Source organism: Aulostomus chinensis, chromosome 13 (assembly GCF_037954235.1).
Source record: "Aulostomus chinensis isolate RoL2024-O1b breed Wild chromosome 13, RoL_Achi_v1.0, whole genome shotgun sequence".
In the NCBI taxonomy this organism is placed as follows: Eukaryota; Metazoa; Chordata; class Actinopteri; order Syngnathiformes; family Aulostomidae; genus Aulostomus; species Aulostomus chinensis.
This window is the reverse complement of record NC_141332.1, coordinates 10,505,273-10,531,463: the sequence shown is the minus strand read 5'-3', so window position 1 is coordinate 10,531,463 and position 26,191 is coordinate 10,505,273. Positions and strand designations below refer to the sequence as shown.

The 26,191-nt window shown below is 41.7% G+C and overlaps 2 protein-coding genes and 1 long non-coding RNA gene across 5 annotated transcripts; 2 read left to right on the top strand and 1 right to left on the bottom strand.

The window, feature by feature from the left end:
• The first annotated feature begins 204 nt into the window (after window positions 1–204).
• Window positions 205–2,665, top strand: lsm11 (LSM11, U7 small nuclear RNA associated). The gene is made up of 4 exons (XM_086223116.1): window positions 205–821; window positions 1,528–1,667; window positions 1,750–1,833; window positions 2,205–2,665. The coding sequence occupies exons 1-4, from the start codon at window positions 368–370 to the stop codon at window positions 2,502–2,504; spliced, it is 978 nt and encodes a 325-aa protein (XP_086079242.1). The 5' UTR covers window positions 205–367; the 3' UTR covers window positions 2,505–2,665.
• Window positions 2,666–4,996: 2,331 nt separating this feature from the next.
• Window positions 4,997–17,680, bottom strand: clint1a (clathrin interactor 1a). 2 transcript variants are annotated; one of them, XM_086223115.1, is made up of 12 exons: window positions 17,471–17,680; window positions 11,871–11,975; window positions 11,450–11,546; window positions 10,955–11,063; window positions 10,311–10,475; window positions 10,010–10,193; window positions 9,636–9,855; window positions 9,463–9,550; window positions 8,744–8,809; window positions 8,014–8,315; window positions 6,235–6,445; window positions 4,997–5,633 (listed from the first exon to the last, which is right to left on the bottom strand). In XM_086223115.1, exons 1-12 carry the CDS (start codon window positions 17,509–17,511, stop codon window positions 5,341–5,343), a joined length of 1,881 nt encoding a protein of 626 aa, XP_086079241.1. In that variant the 5' UTR covers window positions 17,512–17,680; the 3' UTR covers window positions 4,997–5,340. The 2 variants fall into 2 exon arrangements, with proteins under 2 accessions (XP_086079241.1, XP_086079240.1); XM_086223114.1 differs by having other exon boundaries at window positions 8,014–8,318; window positions 17,471–17,679.
• Window positions 17,670–25,476, top strand: LOC147250817 (uncharacterized). 2 transcript variants are annotated; one of them, XR_015119133.1, is made up of 4 exons: window positions 17,670–17,709; window positions 19,212–19,389; window positions 21,627–21,681; window positions 25,186–25,476. It is a non-coding gene; the product is annotated as an uncharacterized LOC147250817 (long non-coding RNA). The 2 variants fall into 2 exon arrangements; XR_015119132.1 differs by lacking the exon at window positions 17,670–17,709 and having other exon boundaries at window positions 19,135–19,389.
• Window positions 25,477–26,191: the final 715 nt, after the last annotated feature.

Sequence of the window (26,191 nt, the reverse complement as noted above, 5' to 3'; positions counted from 1 at the left end):
TTTGTTATGAGTGTGAATTAATGCTGGACTCATCTGGGAAGTTCTTATTCATAAAGTGTCTCAAATTCTACAACTCTGCAATTTCATTTGGCAGACGCTTTTGCCCAAAGCGACGTACAACACAAGCAAGAATTTAGAGGAGTGCTTGATCAAGAATGGGGCGCTGACAGGCAGGACTCGCTCTGCGTCGGTAGATGGGGGTGATTTGCAGGAAAGCTGTTGGCTAACTTTAAAAAAAAAAGAAAAAAAGAAGAAGTTCCTCCGTGTTTTCCGGGAACTTGAGAGCTCCAACCATAGAATGGCTCCAACAAGCAGAGAGATGGGGTGATTCGGTTCAGTAATCACTTTTATATGAATCATTTCAAACATGGAGGAGGGTGAGAGGCAGGGCCAGCGTGACAAACTAGCCGGTAAAGAGACTGGACAAGCCGCCGGTCCCAGTACTTCCTCCGCACAGGACGCAGCCTGCAGTTCAGGGGGCGATGATACAGATAAAACCGACGTCTGCTCGGAGAACTTCGACCCACTCTTGGCATTGTACTCTCCCACGGTGTCGCTTCCTTTCCCCAACATCAAATGTTTTAATAATGTGGCGGAGTTTGAGAGCTTTCAGAGGGGCGGTCGGGGTCGAGCCAAGCCGGAGAACGTGGAGAAAAGGCGTCAAAAGGCGATGAAAGGGGTGGCGGACCCGGAGCGCATTGAGCGGCTAAAGAAGCTGATGGTGAAGAAGCCGGCGAACGAAGAAGAGGAGGGGGAGAGCAGCTGCAAACCCCGGCGGAGGAAGCAGAAGGTCCAGAAGAATGTCCTGACCAGGATGCCCCGTAGGTTCACGGCGTGATCCACGCAGAAAAACGGTTTATTGTGACACCCATGACACGTGGAAACACTCACGGTTCAGTCGTTCTCGAGTTACCATTCATGAAATGTTCTTACGCACTGCAGGATTTTTGTCTCAGTCTTAGTTTGAATTTAGTCTCACGAGCAGCAAACAGTTAAGTCTCCGCGCAGTGACACGAGGATTCAGGGTTGAAAGTCCAGCAGCGTCTAAACATACGACATGATTGACGCCCAGTGGATTTTACTCGTGATTAAAAAGCAACTTATTTTTTAATCTTGCATGACTTGTAATGTAATGTCGATACTAAAGTCCATAACAACACACAAGTCCTCAAACTGCAGTGAAACTAATCGTAGCAACTTCTTTGATAAGACATTCAATTAAAACTGCAGCACATTTGTGGACAGAAATTTAAAATGAGTCTCCTATTAAGAGTTTGGGCTTCCAGAACAGCCTCGGTTTCTGGATAAACATGAAACATCAGGTTGTGTTGATGATGACGGAGGAGGGCGCTGTGGCACCTACACGTCTCACTGTCTGTAGATGGTGAAAACTCACGAAACAATTTAGTGGGTCTTTATTACACGTACTTTCAAAGATTTAAGTCCTTCTTTGAATCTTTCAATTGAAAACCAATGAAACTGCTGTTCTTTTCATGACGTGTAACTTGTTTTTCACCTCTTGTGCAGTATGCAAAGGCAGTCCCTTGGGTGAGCTCTATCGCTGCGTGGAAGAGAGGGTAAGGGTCAGAGTTCACATCAGGACCTTCAAGGGATTTAGAGGGGTGTGCTCTGGGTTCGTGGTGGCCTTCGACAAGTTCTGGAACATGGTGAGTCCCGCTAACACATACCTGTCGCCATGACTTGGATGACTTTGTGTTAGCCTCTGACCGTGCTGCCTCTCTCCGTCAGGCGATGGTGGACGTAGACGAGACGTACGGAGAGCCTCTACTGGGAGAAGCATTCTACCACCAGAAAGCTCTGACCGTCACACGGGTATATGCTCGTTCTGATGAATCGCTCCAGTTGTAATCATCTAGATTTCAGTGTCTGCAGCTGCTGATCTTGTCCCTCTGCTCCCTGCCTTATTCAAAAATCCATGAAATGAAATGAATGATCGTCATCTCGTTCTTAGGTACATTTCTGTTCAATTATAGCTGTTATTCTCACATATATACTGAATGTCCTGCAACGCGGTAGAAGATGGTCCGTGTTTGGTTTTATTGAGTGAGGGGAAAAAAAGAATGAAATGAAATTACAAATCCTCAATTAAAAGCATGCAGCAGCACTGCAGCTCCAGCTGGAAAAGCTAACGGGTAGGAGCTCACAGCTCAGCATTTTCACTGTGACTGATATCTTTTTTGCAGCTCTTCCAGAAGCTAAAAGTCCAGGAAAGGTCGAGAGGTGACGAACCAGCAGCAGAGCAGCAGGGAGACAAGAGCAAGCGTCAGCCTGAAAGCGCAAAAACGAGTCCAAAAAGCCGATCGGCTCACCCTACCAGCAGGAGAGGAGACGTAGAGACAGAGTCCAAGCAGTCGGACCCTGATAAACCCAAACAGGAAAAGCCCAGGACAGACTGCACGTACGGGAAGGTCCACACTCGCCACATCAGCCAACTCTTCATCCGGGGCGAGAGCATTATCCTGGTGAACCCTGAGCCGCTCTAATGATGCAGCAGTTAAGTTAAACATCTATTTGAACAATTGTGAAATAACAGATGTGAAAACCTGTTGATGAAGAATCAAAGCAGGACTTTTATATCATATTGATATGGAATGTTTTCTCTATTACCTTGATACTGAGGAATTAAAGCTTTTTTCTTTTAGGATTTTTTTTTTGTGTCTGTTGGGTTTCGCCCAGCAGGTGGCAGCATCAACCCAGCAGCATCTCGCATGCTTGTTGACGTCTGAAGCGCTTGTCCCTTTATGTTGCTTTTCCCGCTAGTTTGAACAGGAATGACAGCGCAGTCTCGGCGGACTTCATAAATGCATTATGAATTATTGAGTTTGTGAAGCTAGAGATTGCAGATGGCACTCAAAAGCTGTCATTTGTCTTGACGTCTCCGATTGCTTTTACTCTTTAATGGGCACATTAACCATAAAAGCACAATTTACTGCATCTCATGGAAGTTGTAAAGATGCTCTCCCCCTCTTTTTAAATGGCAGGTTGCTTTTGGATGATGAGCAGCACCGAGCGATTGTATAATTTCTCTATTGTTTCTGGGTCTTTGCTTTTAATTCAACTGCTAGAGTGCAGAAAGTTTAACTGACCCTCTTTCCTTCCATCTGTGCCATAAGTAGGACAGTCTCCATCAATGGCAGTTAAGCTATATGTTACTCTTCATGTAATGTATCAGAATATTAGTGTAGCCCACTTAACAGTCACCCTCTCCAGAGAGTGAAAATGGGGTCAATTGTTTAATGTGAGGCATGTTTTAGTTGTTTGTTCCAAGAGAAGAAGAGATGAGACACATTTAGATCGCACTATTTTTCAAGTGTGCTTAACCAGAGCACTCGAGCCGTCTCACCTTCTTATAGGAGAACGCGTACGTTCAAACAGTTGAGCTATAAATCAGCAGTAATTCATCAGCAGATGAGAAGTTTAGTCTTTTTAAAGTTAACATGCTGGCACGGCTGCACTTCTGCTGCTCAAAGCTCTTTTGAATGAGGCTAATGGCACAACACACCACATGACACACACCATTAACAAATTTCAATCAACTGTTTAATGTTGTAGATAAAGAATCTTGATGTGTAAATCAAATCAAACATGGGAATAATGCAAAAAAAAATTCATAAAGGATTCTTTCATTTGCATATACTAGTGTTTCAGTAACAATCCCATCATACAGAAGCTCAAAATAAATTTGAAGTAGAAAACAAAAAGCGTAAAACAAATCTACTGATATATATTGTAGAAAAACAGCAACAGATTTTGGTCATTTGAATGTTTCAGACTTGGGAGCAAGGCTACGGTGGGTCAGTGTGCACAGCCTTGAGCCCGTAGAGAGCGATAGAAAGCATAACTTCAATTCTCTCAGGGAGGGGGGGCGGCACAATCCTCTAGTTGTTGAATTATTTATCTCATCATTGACATACCGAACTTGTCAGGCATCCAAGAATGACTTACTATCGCTCATTACAAGGGTCAGGAGGCGACCATCAGCAGGCACTTGAACCACTGAACACATCAGATAGGCACACCAGGAGCAACTGTTCATCACGGACTACAGACAGCATCCAAAAAGTGCTTCTTGCATTAATCTGGACCTGAAGACATGAACTGGCAAGGTTGTATGACTGCTCTTTAACATGTTCATCAAGATGATAGGCAAGGAAGCAGTATTTACTGAGACACATAGGCTCACCATGTCACCTTAAAGTCAGTGTGCCGGGTGCTGAACTGAGCTCAACACCAAAGTGGAAGTTAAAAATGTCCGATGAACAAACAAAACGTGAAATAACGACAATTGCATCTGATACTCTGAAGAGTTGGCCGGAGACATGAGTACAAACACTTATTTGTACACGGTGTGGTCGCCGTCCTCAACACCGCACAGTCATCTCATCATCAGAAAGTGAACCGAAGAGAACAGATAAACATTTTCCAGGCACTCGGCTGTAATTTAGAAGAAAAAAATAAACCCACAACCCTGTATAAGGCTTTACTGATTATCTCATTTTGACTTCTCTTCACAAGTAAAATAGATAAATTTATATCAAACAAGAAAAGCCACTAAGGATGGTCTGTTAATGGAGAAACTCCACGTTAATCATTAACTTTCACTTCACTCATTCATCACGTACTGTAGCAGACAGCTGAAGCGCATGGACCCTCGCATACACAGAAAGCACCAATGTGCATTGTTAAAGGTCGGAATTCATATCAGATTTGGTGTGTATGATTCGTCACATTGTTGCCGCCTCTCGTGTAAGTACTTCATTTGAAAAGGGCTCTACATTTCTATTTACAGGCCAAAGGGAAGAGTGAGGACACATAAGAGGTAACTTGACATTAGAAAGTTAAAATGGCTGATCATGTTATCCAAACTCATTCAGTAAAGTTAGAGAAGGCATCTCGAAAAATGATGCAGCTACTGATATATATGTATATATATATTTTTGCTACTCTGATTTCACTTGATTGAGGTTATAAAAGATCCCCTGACATTCTCTCTGCAGGACACGCTTCTTTCTTTACGATCAAACAAGGCACACAACAGTGCGTCCATCTGACTGCCACCCCAGACTACACCCATCATTGGTTTCAACACACACACACGCACGCACGCACACACACGCGCACACACAGACAGTCATTTATTTAGATCCATATTACTATACAGAATTACTTTAAAAATAAGGAGATTGCAAGGTGTTGATATTATGGTAGTTTACATTATTCAAGTACTCTTTGTTTGCAGCTCATAACAATCCTTCACCGATGGACGTAGAGAGAGATACTGATGCCGCTCCTCCAGGTTAGCTTGGCTCGCCACACTCATCACTTCCCAAAGTTGCCGAAGTCAGCAAAGGCATCAGGTTTGGGCTGTTGGACCATACCAGGGTTCATTCCTATTCCCATCCCCATTCCCATAGCACCAGGCATCCCCATGGTCATACCTCCCTGGGGCATCCCCATGTTCATGCCCATCCCCATCCCCATCATGCCCTGGTTCGGGACCATCCCCAATCCAGCACCAGGGTGCATCATGAGGTTTGCTGGTGGTCTGACTGTGGTTCCCAAGCTCATTGCAGAGAATCCTTGGGAGAGCATGTTAGCAGGTGCCTGGTTGCCTATAACAACAACAGAACATACAGAATAAGTTAAGGGAACAGCGTGTAGGGTTAGTACTTGTGCACTTATTTGCTCATCAAACATCAATGGTACAAAGAAACAACAGTGGAGTCCCCCCCCCCCCCCCCCCATGGTGTACAGCCCATTACTAACAATTCACACTGAAGTGAAGCAACAACAAACACCACAGGTGTTTTTAGAACAGCGGATATGAAGCCATACGTTGTTGAAAATATGGGTGCTAAACACATATTGAGGGTCATCAAGCCCCTAAAAAAGTTCCCTTTTTCAGCCAGCCACTCATACACCAGACTAAAGTCTTTAACCTTTTCATTTTCATTTCCATAGTTGTAAACTTTTCTTTTTCAAAAGCAAGCTGCAGGTAGTTGCAACTACAGACACATTTTCTTATTGGAGAGACAAACTGAGAAAATTCCATAAAAAAAAGAAAATACATGAAAAATTGTGACTTAAAAAAAACAATATACATACATACATATACATACACACACACACCAAACCATGATTTTTGGGTATGACTAGGCTGCTACTAAATACAGATCAAAACATTTAACATAGGTCTAGTGACTGAGCTCTCACCTTGCTGGAGGGTATTGAGACTGGGCTGGCTTGGCTTGGGGGCCTGCGCACCTGGGCCAAGGAAGTCGAGGCTGATGTTAACAGAGTGGTCTGACCAGGTGGAGGGAAGTGACGCTTTGGCTACAGCACCCTGAGGAGCCACTCCCTGCTGAATAGGCTGGAGGGGCTGGGAAGGCTGCGGTTGTAGAGGACCCCCCATGGTCTGGAGGGGCTGGCAAAGATAAATACACACATAAACTGAGATTCAGAGAACATAATATACAATAATATAACAACATGTTTTATAAACAAAATACATGATGAGGAGAACTGGCGACCTGTCCAGGGTGAACCCCGCCTCTCGAGCGTTGGTGCTGGGATAGGCTCCAGCCCCCCTGCGACCCTTACTAGTAAGGAATAAGCGGAAGACGACAATGGATGGATGATGAGGAGATTGAGTGTCAGTTAATGACCCAGTTAACCCTGATACTGCCAACTTCTGATTGAGGGCGTGGCGGGTGTCTTCTTTTGTTAAAGTAGATCAAAAACCATCCAATGTGGAGGTACAGTCATCATCCACAGGCTTTTGTCGGGTTTTTAATTTTTTGAGTCTCAAAAGTGGATTTTTCTCGTTGTGTGTAGGAGGAGGAGTAGGTGGTCTCTGGGGGGAACAAGCATCTGGTGAGGCTGCATGTTAACCCTCTACTATTATGCTAGTTGTCCATATTTCAATCTATGAGGCATGTCTTTATCATGTCAGTGTGACAGTGGTCAAAATGTGGAGTGAGTTGAGTAAACGTGTGAGCATTGGTAATTTTGGCTGAGTAACATCAACAGCAACATTCTTCAACAACGGGTTTAATCTTGACATTTTATCTCATGTCTTAAAATTGGATCATTTTATGTATGACACAAACCATCAGGGGTGACACAGTGGTGCAGTGGTTAGCACTGTAGCCTCACAGCAAGAAGTTCTCTCTGGTACTCCAGCTTCCTCCCACAGTCCAAAGACATCAAGAGAGGACGAGGCTGATTGATACTCTAAATTGACTGTAGGTGTGACTGTGAGTGTGAATGGTTGTCTGTCTCTATGTGTTGGTCCTGTGATGGACTGGTGACCTGTCCAGGGTGAACCCCGCCTCTCACCCAAAAGCTGCTGGGATAGGCTCCAGCCCCCCATGACCCTTAACAGGATAAGTGGTAGAAAATGGATGCATGGATGGATGGATGGACCATCTGTTAGTAGTCCAAATGTATTTTCTCAGACAACACTGATATTTGGAGGCTGAACTTGATAGCACGCAGAGAGAGAGCAGTGTTTTTGTATTTACTGATATCATTTTACTCTGATAAATCATTAATTCATCAATTTAACTGATAAATTCAGTCACATGTAGGCCATTCTTAGGTCACTATGATCCCTGTTAATGAAGGAAAATTTGTAGATCTTCATAAACCTCCGACATCTGTGCCGTACACTTGTCGCAACCGCATAGGTTACAGTGCAGCAGAATAGCCAACTAGAGATACGCATGTATACTGGAATGTACTTTTCTAAATTGTATATTATACTTTAAATACGGTATATCTGAAAGACCTACAGATCTCTCATATGAACCCAATATTTTCCAATGAGTTCAAGCAACTATTCACCAACAGACTGTCTTGCATGAACTTGTCTAGTAATATGTATCTCAACAAATTATTAAAAAGGGGCTGTGTGTGTGTGTGTGTGTGTGTGTGTGTGTGTGTGTGTGTGTGTGTGTGTGTGTGTGTGTGTGTGTGCGCACTCATGCATACCTGTGACATAGACTGGGGCAGGACTGTGGTGCTCATGCTCTGTGTACTGCTCATGCTAAAGTTCAGGCTCTGGGAAGAGTTGAGGGACTGAGTTGGCCCCATCAAGTCAAACAGGTCTGCTGAGGAAGGAACAGCTCCTGGAACTGAGACTGGGGCTGGGGCAGCAACAGTGGCAAGACCTGCTGTCATGGCTCCAAAAAGGTCATTTCCACTGGTGTCCACTGACTGAGCAGTTACCGGCATCTGGCCCCCTGGGAAGGCATTCCACTCTCCAAAATCTCCATTGCTACTTGAGTTGGGTGCTGCTGCAGGCAGAAGGGGACAGTTGCATGACTGACTGTATCTGTTGTCCAAATAGTGATGTTTGTATTATGAGAAATGCCACATACAAAACTGAATCTGTCATAGCAATTAAAAATAAACAGTTGAGTCTTTGGTGAGGACATTTCTCAGTGACCACTGGCACCACGTTTTAAAATTTCATTGAACTGGTCCAGCTTGTTTTTTCTCTACCCCTCTCTCAACTACCTCCACCCCCACTGATGTCTTCCTCTGTCCCTGTCTCCTTGTCATCCATAACAGGAGTTGATGTGTGTCTGTTCTTGTTATGCAGAGCAGGTAGCAGGCTCCATATGGCAAGGGCTCCCTCCCAGCATCCCGTTGAATATTCTAGCAGTATGGCTAGCAGCGCAGTACACATATGCACACACTAAAAATCCCTGAAACCTACCAGTTCCTGAGGAAAGGCCAACAGAAGCAGCAGGTGAGGAGAAGTCAGCAAATCCTCCCATCAAGTCTGTCATGAGAAGAGGACATAAACATGTAAATTTTAAACAAGCGAGTTGCAGGTGTCATGCTAACATAGTTAGCATTCCTTCAGTGTCACGCTTGTAGGAGAGAGAGGAGGGGTGGTGGCAGTGGAAGACCAAACATCTGTTCAATCCTCCCGCCCTCTGCATTCACCCGGGACTACTCCAAAAACATCTGGTGCACTTAGTTCCTATACATCAACTCCCTCCCCTGGCTGTCCCCAAAAAAACTGAAGCTGGCATGAGCAGCTGGCCACAGGAACGGCAAACTGACTCAAGTCCTGTAGTCACAGTGGAGTTGTCTGGTTTCAGTCTAAACTCTGTACTTCCTGGATTTACTTGTGGCAATCATGCAACATGTAAATAAAACATATTTGAAAGGCAGCACTCAGTGTTGGTTGTTTAATATAATGCTTCAACTATTCGCTGTCTATCCTGATAACTCGAATCACTGACATTCAGGGGAGCCCTACATTTCACTCTTTGTGCCAAGCTAATTCTTATGTATCTTGAATCAGCTTATTTAGGAAAAACACAAAATGCAATTAATAGTCATCTTCTCAACATATACCTGGAAAGGCAGCTAAGAAAAAATATCCTAAAATGTGAGTATCTCCTAAAGTTAATTCCATTATTTCACCTGTGGCAGCTGGCTGGCTCGGTGTTGTGCCCACCATTAGTAGGTCAACTAGGCCACTACTGGCAGGCTGAGGTGCTGCTGACTGGGGCTAGAATGAAGAACATGCACAGAGAGATCAAGAAAAGGTACATATGGAACCTACGCTGTGAGTAATTTTACATGTATCCATGTACCTGTTTGGTGGTGGTGCCTGGACTCTTGTCTCCCGTGTATTGGGCTGCTGCCCCCAAGTCCACTTTCCTAGATGGGACACCTCCCCTCTTCCTTGTTGCTGTAGTCTCTGTTGCTTGGACTATGTGTACACTCTTCGTAGTAACAGTTTCTTCTTCATCTTTGAAATCTTTACCCGATTTCCCATTGTGAGATGAGCTACCTCTGTCCTCCTCATTGTCACTGTGCGGGAAAAAAAAAGTTTGGTGAGAACCCAGAAAAACTCCTCCAGTGGATACAATATTTGTTAAGGAACAATTGGCACCAGGAGCACAAACACAGTTGTTTATATTTGGAATGCTAATATGTGGTAAAGTATAACTTTATTTAAACCAACCTAAATCTGTCTGGTGAGTCATCTCTATCCTTCTTCCTAAACTTGCTGATGGTATCGTCAATGGTACTGCCGATTTTGTCACTTATCTCTCCCAACTTCTCACTGAAGGGAAACTGTCCTTTATTCCTCTCCCAGTCATCATCCCACTTTCCACGGCTATCGCTGGAGTCGTACCTGTCCCCAGCTGTAGTGGGAAGAAATCAAGGTGGCATAAGCAAACAGGAGCATGAGGCAGGTCAAGAGAGTAAACAAACTTCAGTGTTTAGTGCGGTTTATATTTCTCACTGCACTGTTAACTTACAATAACTTCTGTATCCCATACTGTCGGAGGACACTCCAATGTATTTGTCTTTGTTCTTCTTTGCCTTTTTCCTTTCTTCTCTCAGCCTATCATCATCTTGAACAAACTCCACCAACTCCTTCACCTTCTGACGCACATTCACTCCTTGGTCCTTCCCATTCTCATCTGCCAGAGATGCACAGATATTAAATCAGCATTGTTGAAGTGAATTTTAAAATGTCTTGTTTGAAGTGTTGACACATGTACACATACAAATTATGATAAATATGAACATCCATGCACAGGAAATGCTGAAAGTTCTTGCTTGTAAACAGCACCTTAAAAAGGCACACATGGCTGAGAATAACAAAAGCAGCTTTAGGGCAGTGTGTATGTGTGTGGTTTTAGGATTTGTGGAATAAGCAGTGCTTAGGTCCTTCATCCATTCATTACAGCTGTGAGCTGTAATGAATGGTACTTGAAGCTTTTGTTAATTAACATTCTGCCAGGAGAAGGCCTCACCTAATTAAAACAGAAAACTTGAAATCAAAGTGACAGTGGATTGTGGTTGGCTGGCACCCTTGCCTATGTGTTCCTCCTTCAAAATGTAGATGAACGTAGGTGTCATGAAGTAGAGAGACGATATACCCAGAACAAAGCCTTACCTACAAAGTGATAGCTCTCTAACGATCTCAGATCATAGAGATGTTCTCTGGAACTGGTGACAACCCTCTCCGATCCATTCCTGATTAGATGGGCCAGCAGGAGCAAGGACTGTCGGGGAGGGTAAAACACACTGCAGCAGTGAAAAAAAATGAAGTGCTCCTGCATTGATTCCTAACATGATTCTTGAAGGATTCAATCTGTTGAAGCATTAATTCTCAACATTCCTGTGGTCTGAGCTGACATCAATGGGAATGCTAAAAATTTGAGGCATATAAATTGTTCCATAGTAAGTCAGTAGCATTTGTTAGTAAATTATTAACCCCAATCTACTTTCAATCACAAAGCCCAAATACATTTAATTGTCTAGAATAAGTAATTTTGTTATGAATACATTTTGGCGAGGAATGGCAGATGGTCAATCAAGACTAAACACGGTGCTGAGGCCTTCGCAGAACTTCTGAGTTATGTATGTTGTTTGTGGGATGTTGGCAGACCTTGTAGACCCTCCTCCAGTTCTTCTTGTTGTCCCTCAGCATGCGGGCCCACAGCATGTTCATCACCTCTGGGAACTGCTCATACATGAAGGTAGCTCTGATCGCATGCACAGAAGATGGAGAGTGGGGAACACATTTTCTTGTTAATGATTTGATCTACAATGGAAGAACAATTCTAATGGTTTGTCCTTCAATAAACTCATTATTGCTTTTGATGACGTAATCTTTTGAACTCTGGCATGTAAATGAGGAACAACAGGTTCCGCAGTGTGTCAAGAAGTGCAAACATTCCATATCACCAAAGTGACAGTTTGAAGAGATGGAAAAAAAAAGGAAAAATAAAGTAGGCCAGGGCAATATGGCTGATCATTTTGGGAAAATATGATCTTCCTGCCCCCTGTAAGACACTATTTGTCCTCACCTTGAAATTTCACTCATTAGCTGTCCTGAAGGTCCCCAGGGGTCATCATTGGTAGCTTCTCTGACTTTAGACTCCACCTCTGAGTAGTTCATCACCACGTTGGTTCTATATAGTAGGATAAAAATTACAAAAAGAAAATTACTTGACAAAGCATGTCCTCATGAAATAATGTCCATGTGAAGTACTACCTTTTGAGACACATTTGACATTTTAATTCAGTAAATATAGCACCCACTGAAACCACCAAAATGGTTACTAATACATGAAAGGTGCTCTCATTACAGTCACAGCCACACACCTGTCCATTCTGCCTCTAAAAAAGGACAGGGGAACAATAGGGACCATGCTTGTATGAGTGCTCTTCTGGATCTAGCCAGTACTGAAAAACCGAAATACAAGGGCCTACACAAGCAAATGCAAATCTGCGTCCAACTCATGAGGCCTAAATGGCAAAGAGAGGAGTTCAGGTCTGTGCCAACTGTGTGAGAAATACTGCTGCTTGACATTTTAATTAAATTAAAAGAATAAGGAAAGTACAAATTATAGCTCTCTTAATTTTAGAGATTTCCATAAGCACTGGTTGGCAAAACAGACTACTCACTTCACGTCCAGCCAGCTACTCAACTATATTAATTTTTGGTCATTCTAAAATAGTTGTGCGTGTACAACCAGTAGCTTCCGCTTCAAAATAATGTGAGCATGATGATAAAGACACATGCTTATCATTGCGTATCAGTCCCACACCCACGTTCTCAGCATGTGCTCAGATGAGAAGTTCTGCCCCACCAAAGAGAGTCGAGGTTTGACCGTTGGAGGATTAAATACAAAGGAAATTTATATGTGTACAGAGAAAGAGAGACCCTCATCAGAACTCAGAATACAAGATGTCCCCTTTTAAGTGTCCAGCATATTGTTTAATTTGTAGTACTCATTTAGTCCTGTCATAAAGGACTGCTATTTCTGTATAATCTGCATGGACTTTTATTGGCTTCATGAAGCATACATTTATGAATTATTTTTATTCACAGTGCTTTTAAAGCAGAGCCATTGCAAACACACTCACTAAAACCAGAAATGTCAAAACCTGAGGAAAATGTTTGCTATGCCTGTGACACTTAAAATTATTTTACAAAAAAAGTTTAAAAAGTTTTATCTTAAATTTTTTTCATTTACCAAAGACGCATACTGTCTCAGACAAAGTGTCTCAAATCACTTCTAAGAATAAAATATTTGTCATGGAAATTCACATTTTGTTTTTCAACAAAATATATTTTAGTCATAGTTTACAGTTATAGTTTACCTGTCAGACAGTAAAAAAAAAAAAAAAAAATCCTGCTACATGTGTAACAAGCGAATGTTTGGTGTTATCAAGTTTCATGTTTCAATAAATAATTACAAAAAATAAGATCTGAGGAGAAAAACACTGGAAGTAGAAACAAAGGATGTGGGTGTGTTTTAATGCCATTGTTTTTCATGCAGGGTGCATGAATATCTTTTGGAGGAGATTTAAAACCTCTCATGATCAAAACGGTTTGGTCAGGATTATTCCAGTTACGTAGTTATTGATTAACTATTCAGCAAAGAACACTTGGTTATCCTGCCAATCTTTGAGTGTATTTACTGTTTGAGTGTATCAAAAATGCCTAGTTGTTTTCAGTCAGTGAATATAACACAATTCAGAGGCACTTAAAGTGGTCAATGACATTTGTATTTTTTTTGTTGCTGTTCGCAGCTAAGCATTTTAGTGTGTATTAAGATTACAAAAGTGTAATTTACAGATAAATTTTAAAAAATTCATGCATAAAGTACTGCAGATGCCAAAAGGAAATTGTATAATGAACCCATCTAATCATGCTCTGGGCATGATATAAAAAAATGTAGAGCAGGTTCACTTGCTGCCAATTTTGGAGCAAGGTGAGGGGAGGAAAAAATGTAAGGGTTCATTGTTGGGGCAGAGACGGCAGAAGCTTCAGTCACTAAGATATTCAAAGAGCAGGTGTCTCAATCGGAACTGTGACTAAAAGCTATCTACATTTAAATATATGAGAAAGTTGTTAGTGAATTGAGTGGCAAACTGTGGTTGAAGTTGGACATTGGAGTGATGCTTGCACATCAGTGTGATATCCAACTTTTTCTCAAATGATTGACAGTCAATATATCATATATATATCATTGCGAACACTTGCGCACACTTAAGATTTCAATGATGTGAAAACCACAGAGCAGCCTCATTTGAAAGTAATCATACGATCTGATGCTTCTTTCTTCACAAGACTCTTGTGGGGGGTTGAAGGTGTAGCATACACCAAGAGAAGAATGCAGGCTGGAGTCTTGGCTCCTTCTGAGGGGATCCAGTGGCTGTCATGTCCACTTGCCCTCTTAGAGAGAGCGGTAATTGAAAGGTTTAATGAATATGATGTGACTCATATGCTGTCGATACATCTAAACCCATTTGAATACATTTGAGAGATTTTAGACTGATGTGTTAGACAGCCGACACCAGATGAGGGAATGTGTGCTTGAAAGTCCTAGCCAAGGTCCAGTTTGTGGCAGACCAACACTTCACTAAAGACACTTTATGTTGTCACCTCTCTGTATAACCAAGCAGGCATCTTAATGCAGATAATTTAATGAACTCCTATTAGAACTAATGCCAAATCAGAGAGTGAAAACATTGGAACCCTGCACCTCCAACCATTTACCACTGCCACATCAGCAGTAATATGCACCGGGCCTGAAAGAGCAGCATTGATTTGACAGTAGGCTAAACAGAGATACACCCTCTCTGTGGTTCTGAAGACATGCTATATTACTACTTCAAGCTGCAGGCTATGGTTACAACTTTGGGAACAAAGTGTTCTTCTTTGTAAAACAAAATGTAGTTGATGCCAACAAAATTATTTGAGCACTACCACAACAGGTGTCCCCGCCCCCCCACCCCATCCCCATATGATTAAAACAAAAACAGATTGCACTAACTTTCTTTGTCAAGATCCTACAGACAGACATCTTCTGATGGGAACAATTTTCAAAGTGAACAAAGCTCAGTCAAACACATGCGTTTGTAACAGTTTCCATACCATCATAAATCAGGCTGTATTCAGATTCATGTCCTTTTTTTTGTGTTTTTTTTAGCAGTTCTTGTAGATATTTTATCTCTGTAGCTATGTTTTGGAGCTATTGCACAATGCTTCAAATTAGCATGAAAAACAAAAAAACAAAACAGGAAATTATATAGTGATGCAACATTTATCTTCACACATAGAGGCCACTGTCCTAGATATCAGACAGATCAAACGGAAGTTGCGAAACCTCAACGTGACACAATATATCATGCAGAGTTCCGTTTGACTGCTGTGTAAGTCAAAAATTCCTTTTGCATGTACACATTAATCCAATCCTATCTTATTCTTCAAATCATGTTATGTGTCAGAGTATAAGGATATACTGGGTACTTTGATAAACTGAGGGTATAAGCCCCAATAAATGTTCCTCCGTCTATAAAAATATAAAACTATAAGACTAAAACAATTTATTACAATAAGGAATTTAGCTGCAAAATAAATGCATGTTCATCTCAGCTCAATACTGTAGGTCTCTTAGTTCAAGAATTGAATATTATATGACAGTACTGTTGTCTTGAGTTTATGTCCTCCAACCACATAAGCAGTTAACTAGTGAAATGAATGAGCTCACTGCTGTGTTTCTGCCGTGGTAACAAGTGTCACTAGAGCCTTTAAAAAGAATCCATGGTTAAAGGGCTTGCACACATGGTATTGAAGGCTAAACAATGTCATACATGCTCAACACCTTCACCTGTACCTCAGCTTTTACTGATTTTCAGCTGTTTTATTCAACACAAACAGAGTCACAGAGCATAAAATCCAATAAATGTAAGTATCCAAGTATGAAAGAATTGATATCACCTAGGCCTATTTCACTCATGTTCAAAAACAGGACAAACATCAGCCTACATGACTTGCCATCATGGCTAAACAGCTGCTTAAATCACAGAAAATCACACACTCATTTATCACCCAAGATGTTAAAGAAAAAAAATAATCATGTGAACACACTTTTTTAAATATTTGAAGATCCCACTTTCCCAGGTTTATATGGTCATGGAAGAACAAGAAAATTCATGAAAAGTTTAAGTAAATTAAAGTTGTGTAAATATACTTCACAATTACCTGAACGTTAGAGTATTTTTGGTGCAGACCGAGGCTTAATACTGGCTAGAACAATTTAAATTGTATATTAGTTTATTATTCATAAGTATATATTTCATAGAATACATGGTAAAAAAAAATCATGAAAAAGGTGAGGAATAGAAATAAAAATCTAATTGTAAAAAAAGTGTCTGACCATGGCTCCCTATCCCTTTCATGTTCAAAACAACATTCTCACCCCGAGGCAATACTCCAAGGAGACAAAGACATTTAGCAGGAATGCATTCTTGGATCAACGTAAGAACAGGCTATTGTCTCAGGTCTTCAAAATTAGCCCAAGAACATTTGAGGGGAATAAATATTGTGCAACAGTGCACACCACCACCACAATACAGGACAGTGTACTGACATTCAGTCAGCAGGAGTCCAAAATAGAACAAAAAAATGCACCATCCCCAGAGTTCAAAGATATAATGACTGGTAAATACTTTCACATAATTTCCAGTTGACCTGAAACTGCCATGAAACAATGCATATTTATGTGTGTACATGTACCAAGAACTGGAAGACAACATTCCGCACATACTTTTTAGCAATTTCCTTTACTCATGTTCTAATTTTCACCCATACTTATCATAAATTAAATTTAAAAAAAAAAACTAAAATTTGGATAAGTAAATAGGGACAGATGTGTGTTGTACCTGAAATAAGTCAATGAACCTAGCTAGTGGACATTTGACAAGGAGGACAATCTTCTATACAATGTAATATTTCAGCAGGGACTCTGAGATCTAGGTTTATTTTGCATGACGTGTTCCACTCGGCAGAAAACCTTTGGTTACGGTCAGACATTGCGTTTAGCTACGACTGAAGCGCCGTGCTGTAAAGTTTAACCAACCTGTACTACACTTAACTGTACTGTAGCTACAGTAGGGAGCAACTTAGCTACATGCGGCACAACATTCTTGACGGAGATAAGTAAACTTCACTTAATCACGAAATTTCGAGGAATGGTCATCAAATGAAGACCGCGCCTTACACGTTTTTACGTATAGTTAACGACCATTAACACTCCCTACAAATTATTCAGCCTTGAAGCTGTCAAACTAGCTTAGCTGGATAGCCTAGTCGGCTAGCAATCTAGCCAACAGGCTAGGCAATTAGCTTGTTGCTAACTGAGTTAGCTTGACCTGTCGGCGGAAAGGAACAAACAACGCGCTTAACTCTGTTAGAACAACACAAATTACATTTCAAACCATCCGAAAGAACACAAAGGAGTGCTCGTAGTAAGAAGAAACAGAAATCGCGAGTAGCCTACATGCTAGCTAACTTGTTTGAGTGACGTGACGTCAAAGTTTTTGATACGTGTCTTATTCCAAACAGGTAAACTCCACACACGAATAACACGACACATAGCGAGTAGATACTCACGCTTTGTCAACCAACTCCCGAACCTTCCACATGTTCAGCATCTTGGCGCTGTGAAAATAATCTTTCTGCTTCGGTAAATGGCTTTACTCGAAACGAAAACCAAAGCCAAACCTTGAATTACCAAAAGTAAACTCCTCTTCACCTCTCTCTCAAGACAGGAGGCGCAAACGCACCAGTAAGCGGACTGGAAAGGTTACGGGATATTTCCCTGTATCGTCAATGTAGAGTGCGTAAATTGCGTAAGGCAACACCATGTAATTTTGTGTTGTGTTGTGTTGTGTTGTGGTGTACGAATTGACACTGATGGTACATTTTAAGTTTGTATTTGAGCGCTTGGAGCACAATTATTACCAGAATCACTTTGAGCTGTGATATGTTATTTGTATAAAAGGTGCAATACAAATAAAGTTTGTTGTTATTAGTGGTAGTTACCATCATTAAAGGAACCCAATCTTGAACTGAAAAGTGAGATTAAACTGGAATATTGAGAAAATTTCTCATCTGGGGCCCATAGAGTTGAGTAAATCTGACCAAGTTTTGTGATTTTTAGAAGAGAAACTCTGCAATCAACTGGGTTATTATCATAGAATTGATCTTTGAGGCTATGACCTAACAAAAAATAAATAAATGCAAAAACAACAAAAGGCCAGCAGCATTATATAGGCCTTTCTTTTTTCCGGTACTAGATAAAATTTGTAGTGTGAACAACCAAAACTTAGTATATTGGTCCAGCCATTGTCTTCCGCTTGTTCCTATTGAGGGTCCCGGGGGGGGGGGGTGGGGGGGTGGAGTCTATCCCAGCATCTAAGGGTGAGAGGCGGGGTTCCCCCCTGGACAGGAAGCCAGTCCATTGCAAGGCCAACACATAGAGACAGACAATCATTCACACTCACAGTCACACCTACAGTCAATTTAGAGTATCAATCAGCCTCGTCCCCTCTTGATGTCTTTGGACTGTGGGAGGAAGCTGGAGTACCAGAGAGAACCCACACAGGAACAGGGAGAACATGCAGACTCCACACAGAAAGATCCCGTGCCAGAGCCGGGATCTTCTTGCTGTGAGGCGACAGTGCTGACCACTGCACCACCGTGCCGCCTCAGTATATCAGTGTTAAAAGCAATTACTTTTGAGTCTTATTCATTTTTCCTATCGGCATTGAGCATTTGATGATGCGATATACACCAATCAATCACAGAATTAAAACCACTGAAGTTTCGTATTTGTATTTGATCCGACAGCCCTGCAATAAATACTCCTTTATTAAGATTATCATGTTCAGTGTTAATTTAATCTGATGGAGAGAAATTTTTAATAATTTTTGATTGTTACTTTGGTAGCTTTCATTTTGTGGTAGCGGTGAATTCTTATAATGGGGTCTGTTCCGAATAATTTTACCTTTATTCATATAAATTGGATGGACAAAATATTCAACACACCTATCATCAAACCCCAGTATAGTTTAACAGCACCACAAACTTAATCCTTAAAAATAACCATTACAATAAAATAGTCTCTTCCAATCAGAATTCATGATTATAATGTCATGAAAGGGATTTTTTTTTGTTGCAGGGCTGTTGTGTTATACTCAATATGAAACTTGTCAGGAGTTTTAATGCCTTTGGCTGATCGGTGTATGTCCTGCTGATTTTCTATGTATTTTTAAGATTTCCTTCTTCTCACACACCGTTGTTAAACCAAAACCAACAATTTTTGTCCAAATGTGCTTCTCCAAAACTGCAGCTAACATCACAGCGAGCAGGTCACCACCCTGTGTACACTCAGTCCCTCCTCATCTGGCATTCAGGCATGCTACAGTGACCCAGTGATGCTGTGTGACAGGCCAGGGAGGGCACTGGCTGTTTGTGTCAATCCAGATCAATCACTCCCTCTTCTGGACGGACAACGTCAACAACGCACGGTGAGGTCACAGGGTGTACCAAAGCCAGGCCTGATGTGGTGAGCAGGGAGGTCAGTGTAGCACCCTTGACTGACTTGAGTGTCATCTTAAATACAAACACCATGGGATTTTGTGAGTAGACTCAGAAGGACATAATAAATGATCTGTAAATTAAGAAAGAAATGGCCTTTGATTTTTTTTTTTGAATATCCCTGTGATTCTCATGTGACTGGGTGTGTACAAGAACACATGAAAACTCTTTGTTGTATTGATTGATATTGCCATGGGCAAGATAAGCCCTCGGGTGCCCTAGATCCAACAGGCTCCCTATTCTCAAATGATATGGCCCATGGCTTAGGAAAGCTGGAGGAAACAACACAATAGTCAAAATACAACCTATTTGAAAAAAAAAAAACACAACAAGAAACAGCACTTAACAGCCCAGAATGCACTGCACCCAAGGGAGCAACCTCAATTACTGTTACACGTCCGAAGAGGAGAACTCCAGGAGAAGTGATTGCTGAGATGGAAATGGCTGTGTGTTTGTGCATGTGTGAATGTGTTTTTGTGTGTGTGTGTGTGTGTGTGTGAGAGAGAGAGAGAGAGAGAGAGAGAGTTAGTTGAGGATGGACAGAAAGGCACTCAGTAAAAAGATCTTTCAAGAACACTTTGCCTCTGTGACGTTGACACGAGCTGTTGATTGACAAGCACTTCACGACAGAAGCCGAAGCTATCAACCTATCTGCCACGCATTAAGCATGGCACGGTCCTCGGGGAGGGGCCTAAGTGGTAAATGATGTTGCTCAAGACACTCTCTGTCAACAAAGAGTGTGTGTTTGCGAGTGTGTGAGTGCTGAGGATAGCAGAGTTTTCAATCAAAGATTTGATTGGAAAGCCCTTGTGTCCTTAAAGATCAGAAAGCTGTGGTGATGTATAGGATGTGTGTGTGTGTGTGTGTGTGTGTGTGTGTGTGTGTGTGTGTGTGTGTGTGTGTGTGTGTGTGTGTGTGCATGTGTGTACACACTTGGCTATTGTTTCCGGTAAAAACACTAACTTTATCAGGACCTCCGCCCAGTCCTCATGATGACCAAAGCCTGGCCCTAATGCAGCATGATGATGATGCCTGAGTTTCTAACTTAAGTAAAAGTTAAGGTGTGAATTGAGGTTTGGATTAGGACCAGGGCTTGGTCGAGGCTATCCATGTGAATGGAGGTCAAGGGAATGTCTTAATAAGGAAATCAGACCTTAGACAGCGTAATGAAGTTTAATAATAGTATTAATAATGCATATAAGCATAGATGTTACAATATTCTTTTTCCACCGTGGTCATCTTGTCTACGCGGCTACATTTCTCAAATGTGAGGAATACAAAAAGTATATCCTCGTCTCTCAAGTTAAACATGACACTAACAATGACATTGAGGGCCAGGCTGTGTGAGGAGGTAATGGTAGTGTGTGTGTGTGTGTGTGTGCGTGTGTCTAAAATAAAGGAGTCATGATATAAATCTGATCTTTAACAGTCTCAAATGGACAGTATATTTACAGCACTTTATGATGTCACCTCATTCTTATTCATATATGCCACATAGATGCTGCCACAGACGGTGGTGACCAGCAGCATTTAGAGGTTCCATGTCTTCCTCAAGAAACCTTCAACATGAGTCCAACCAGCGATCTTGATTACCAGACAGCCACTGTGGCTCCTAAGCCACACCACCCCAACCCTTCTCATTTTAATTTTCACACAGACAGATGCAAAACACTCACTTTTACTGAAAGTTTTTTTTATTAATTTTTGTTATTCGACAACCACATTTTATTAATGCGATAATTATTTCTGTTGCTACAGACATCTTCTGAGCTTCAAGAGATGCAAAACTTACTGATAAACATGATGGAGTTGTACTCTGTGAGCAACACTAGGGGGCACTCTTACTTTTCTGGTACTGATGAGTATTGCACAGCAGGGAGTGTGTTTAGTTAATGTGCACATGTAAGAGTGTGTGTCAGTCGGCTGGAGGTCGAGGCTTTGTTTTTACATGGCTGAAGTTCCCATGACAAATGTGGTCAGAACATCATCTCGACTTGGGAATGTGCATATAAAAGATCCTGCTATTATTCTTTCCATTCAAACATGTGCTTCTAATCTTCTAAACAAAACTTTTTTCTTGCAGATGTACAATGTCATTAGAAAACAATGTTCTTTGTTTTGCACATTAGTTATGAATTAATGATCCTGCTCATTTTTGTGCCCACAGAGGAGGTTCTGATGTGCAGAGTCGCTCGCCGAGGCTCAGTTTTCCTGCTGTCAGGGTGAGTGTTCTTTCGCTGCTGTTGTATTTCAGGCTGTTATTGTTGGCCCTCTTGCAGCCTCGGTAAGATCTTTAGTCCTTTTCCCAAGCGATATAACCCCCACACACATCACACAGTATCTGACCCCTGTCTCCATGACACATGACAGGTCCACTGTGGTGTGTGTGTGTGTGTGTGTATGTGTGTGTGTGGGCATGTGAGCGTGTTTCTTTGTGTATAAGCTTTCATGTAAGTCATTATGTGTGCACCACATAGATATGTGCACAATCACACAGAGCATATCTGGCACCGCATGTAGGTATTGAATATGCTTAAACAATGAGTCCACTTGTCACATTTTCAAAGTTGTGCACACAAAACTCGCTATGATCTCAAACCACACACACAGATGTTCCTAATGGGACTAAAGTAGCATTCACATTCCTGCGGATAACCAGTCTGTTTATTTTTCTCTCTAAACTGGACTGGGTTGCCACTTTCCCTGGTGAGAAAAAGCACAGAAGATGATAAAGAAAAGTGCAAGGAAGCTGATGAGAGAGGCTCCTACCACAGTTTAGCTCTCCAAAGTCAACTGTCAGTGCAAGTAAACCAGCAAACCTCAGCAGCAGTGATTTAAGGGTGACAGTAATTCAGTGTATAATGGAAGTTGATGCCTGCGTACGATCCTTTGCAAGTTAAAAGTGCTGTTGTCTTATTTCCCTACACGAGGAAACGAGCTTGGTGTAATTGTGAAGGCTTATATTTATGAGTCAGGGTGTTACAGTAAATCCTGTTGCTTTGTGCATAGACAAGAAAGCACACACAGAAACCCACACAGGTATGCTCAAGTCTTGAGAGCATCTGCTGCTTTACTACCAGATTGAATTAGCAATTACAGAGAGTAAAAAGCAGTGCAAAACATCTGGAGCTGTAAGCAGTAGAGGTTATAAATCTATGTGAAAGAGAGAAGGGGGGGGGGGGCGTATGAAAATGAGCCAAAGTGAGATTCTCAAGGACAGTGTCTCTGATTGGCCCATTAACATGCCAGAGGTGTCAAAAAGGACCGGAGGCAATGGGAGAAATGGGACAGAGCAGAGGGCTTTAGAGGGCGTATGCAGCACTGGTGAATGGAGAGAGGCAAGAGCACAGGAAAGAGCCAACAAGACACTCTAGGTGAGTGTAACACAGCGGTAAAAAGACACACAAAACTTCCACACAGGAAATCACCCTGATAAATGGAGGATGGGAAAACTGAGGGGAAGTTGAGAAAAAAAGAGTTATGGGAGCTACAGGGGTGCAAGAACAAGATTGCCAACCATAATTGTGCTTGTTTGGGCAAAAGAAAAGTTTCAAATCTATGGGAAGCTGGGTGTTCACAATGGATTTAAATGATTATATTCAGTTTAAATCCATAAAAACGTGAAGCTGGAAAGCCATGGTTCCATTACCACATCTGTTTTTGCTATTATTGGCACAATAAATTACATAGGCAATTTGTTTGCGCTGTTGTTAGAGTAATAGAATCAAATTATCCCATGTTAGGGAAATGACTGTATACAAAGCGGAACCCATCAGGGATTCACATGACAATCAGTGAAATAAGACAGACCTGAATCATTGGCGCGCCACACATCAACTGTCCAGGCTTGTTGCATCAGTTGAAAGAACTCGTCAACCTTGGTTTGGAGAAAATGGTGCCTTTTTCGGCTGATAATCTGGCAGAGCATAAGATGACTATGTAGACGCACAAGGCCTGTTGGAGTAGATCTCTTGTACTTCAGTCCAGCGGTGTATTGAAAAGCATGCAGCGAGCGAGGAGGACAATCATAATTGAAAGAGCCTGACACAAGAGGAATGTGTTCGGAATGAAGGACAATATCAAATGAGTCTTATCAATTAAAAGCCAGGGAACTGTTTACATTTCAACTCCAAGGCCATACTCTGGGTGGATGTTTCAAATAGGTCAAGGTTGAGGAGAAAACAAAAGTTAGTCGATTAGCAGTCGGGGTGCAGCCTTCCTAATTTGTATGCTAATCTGGTAGATCATCATCGTATAGGCGCTGCATGCGATTCTACATCTGCACGCACTCATTTAATTATCCAAACACAATTCACAAAAGTCACTGGAAACAAACCAAACCAAAATAAAATAATTTGCATATATTTAAAAGAGCAGATAAACTCCCTCGGGGTTGGTTAATATTTCAGAGGCATAATAATAATATGCTAAATCATTCACATTTTATCCAGCACCAAAACAAAGTGGCTTTGTCGATGTAATTAGGGTGTTTTAGAGTTGAATCACCCTGGCAAATGACCATGTTTTTCTCTCTGGGAGACCTGAATGTATCTAAACCTCTCTCCCTCTCCTGTGTGTGTGTGTGTGTGTATGTGTGTGTGTGTGTATGTGTGTGTTTGTGTATGTGCTTGCGTTGTATTGTCACCGTTCCTCCATGTGCGCACAGTCTTAGAAAAGGATTGATTAAAGAGAGAGTGTCTGTCTCAGAGCAGTTAATGAGGTTTAGTCCCATGAGCTGTGAGGTTCGGCTGTGTGAGAGTGCACATGTGTGTGTGTTTGTGTGTGTGCATGTAGACCTAGTGGAAGCCGCTGTTAATTGGCTAAGACTTACTTTCAGCAGGGGGATAGTCAAGGGCACAGCGCCTTCACATTTGTCGAGCGCCATTTGTAGAACACGATGTATGTTCAGTTTCTGTATGAAATATTTGGAGGCCATGATGAGTCACGAGCAGGCTGACTGAGGGAAATATGACTTCAGTTTAGGAAGTACTTAACTGCTAGGAAGATGGACTTCTTATAATACCATAGAATTGGCACTGCATTACCTTAAAATATAGAAAAGGTGTCCCTTTGCTCCAGATAGAAAACCTGTAACAACCAGAATGCACTACTACTTCTGAAGTCATTTCCAGGCAGCTGTAACATTCTGTAACAAATCATTGCATTTTCTCTATGAGGGGTGCCCAAACGTTTTCCCTTTGAGGGCCAAATGTGAAACTTAGTGGTAGAAAAGTGGCCAAAAGCAAACACACACTGTGTTGTTGAAATGCAAACTGGTTAAGATTACATTTGTGCAGCCCTACTCAATTCACAGATGTCCCTTTTGCTCTGATAACCTCAGCTTCAACATGGCAGCTGTTTTTGATTTGGAAGTAGAAGGCACCAATGTTGAAGTACAACGTTTAGATCTAACAGTCCTTCTGATGATAAGTTTCACATCAGTGGATTCACTTGATTGGGCAATTGTGCAGGAAGCTCTGAGTGCAAGCGTCATGGAGGGAAGTTCAACATCGTTACTACCCACTACTGCCCACATCATAATGAAACAAAAGCAGCATTGTTGTGCTTGTACTTTGATAATTCCTGTGGAAATGTTCATTCATGTTTGAATGGTAAATTAAAAAAAATGCATAATGGAAACTGAACTGATGAAATTATCTTTTGCTGTTACCTGAGTGAAGTTCAGGATGTGAATGAAACTCATTCTCACTCAATTCTACCTCTAGGGACAAAAGGAAGAAAAGAAGATTAAGAAAAAGGAGAAAGGGAAGACAGAAAAGAAATCAAGAAAGAAAGGAAGGATGAGAGGAGGAGGAACATAGGCAGAGGAGGAGAAAGAGAAGTATTCCACAAAGGCCAGTCTGGATGGACACAATCTCACCTGCTCTGGTGTCCTCACAGACCTGTCCCTCTACATGGGTATACAGACCTGTATGTTCTTTTGCAGTGCAACACACAGCTCGTCTCAAACAGCAGGAAGCATGGATGCTTTCATGTGGAGCACAGCCCAAAGTAGAGCAAAACCTAGTGTGTGTGTGTGTGTGTGTGTGTGTGTGTGTGTGTGTGTGTGTGTGCATGCGCGTGTGTGCGTGCGTGCATGTGTGAAACCCAGGCTTTTCCCCCCTTGGGACCTGCACAAACACGCTTCCCATCTTTCCTTTGAGTTTCACATTCAAAGGTTCCACTCGTTCAGCTGTCAGTCATTCTCTCAGCCAATCAAGGCCCTTCATTGCAGTCTGTTTATAGATCAAGGGGGGTTTAAGCGTATGTATGTGATGTGACTGGAATTTTTACCATGACTAATACTAATACTGTAAATATTCATATTTTTTGTTACACATTGCCAGTGGTGTCAATCAAAATCTATTGTTCCACACTGGAAGTATCAGATATTTGTTATGACTACAGACCTTGGAAACCCAGAACTGTTGGTACTAGAGGGAAACTGCAGAGAGAAATCTGGACCCAGAAGAAGGTCTGCAAATCAGCTGAGTGGAAGGAAGTCATAAGAATGTGTGTATCGCAAGAATCCTGTCTGAGAAATCCTGTCTGAGAAATATCCTTGTGTGTATCAAAGGAGATTCAGTGCTGTATAGAGCATGAACTATTGTTTTTATAGGGCTATCTCAACCCAGATATGTCATCCTTAATTTAGTGGCTATAAGAGAAGAGAAATACTTCCAAATGTGTATGTAATGTAGATCTGCAAGTACATCCCTGCTGCATGTGGAT

Excerpts from the sequence above, each read along its gene's own strand:
- lsm11 (XM_086223116.1), top strand. The coding sequence starts at position 368 with ATGGAGGAGGGTGAGAGGCAGGGCCAGCGTGACAAACTAGCCGGTAAA. Across the intron at positions 822-1,527 it reads TGTCCTGACCAGGATGCCCC|TATGCAAAGGCAGTCCCTTG; the intron begins GTAGGTTCACGG and ends CCTCTTGTGCAG. Across the intron at positions 1,668-1,749 it reads TCGACAAGTTCTGGAACATG|GCGATGGTGGACGTAGACGA; the intron begins GTGAGTCCCGCT and ends TCTCTCCGTCAG.
- clint1a (XM_086223114.1), bottom strand. The coding sequence starts at position 17,511 with ATGCTGAACATGTGGAAGGTTCGGGAGTTGGTTGACAAAGC. Across the intron at positions 10,476-10,954 it reads AGAGAGCTATCACTTTGTAG|ATGAGAATGGGAAGGACCAA; the intron begins GTAAGGCTTTGT and ends CATCTCTGGCAG. Across the intron at positions 5,634-6,234 it reads TCTCAATACCCTCCAGCAAG|GCAACCAGGCACCTGCTAAC; the intron begins GTGAGAGCTCAG and ends TTGTTGTTATAG.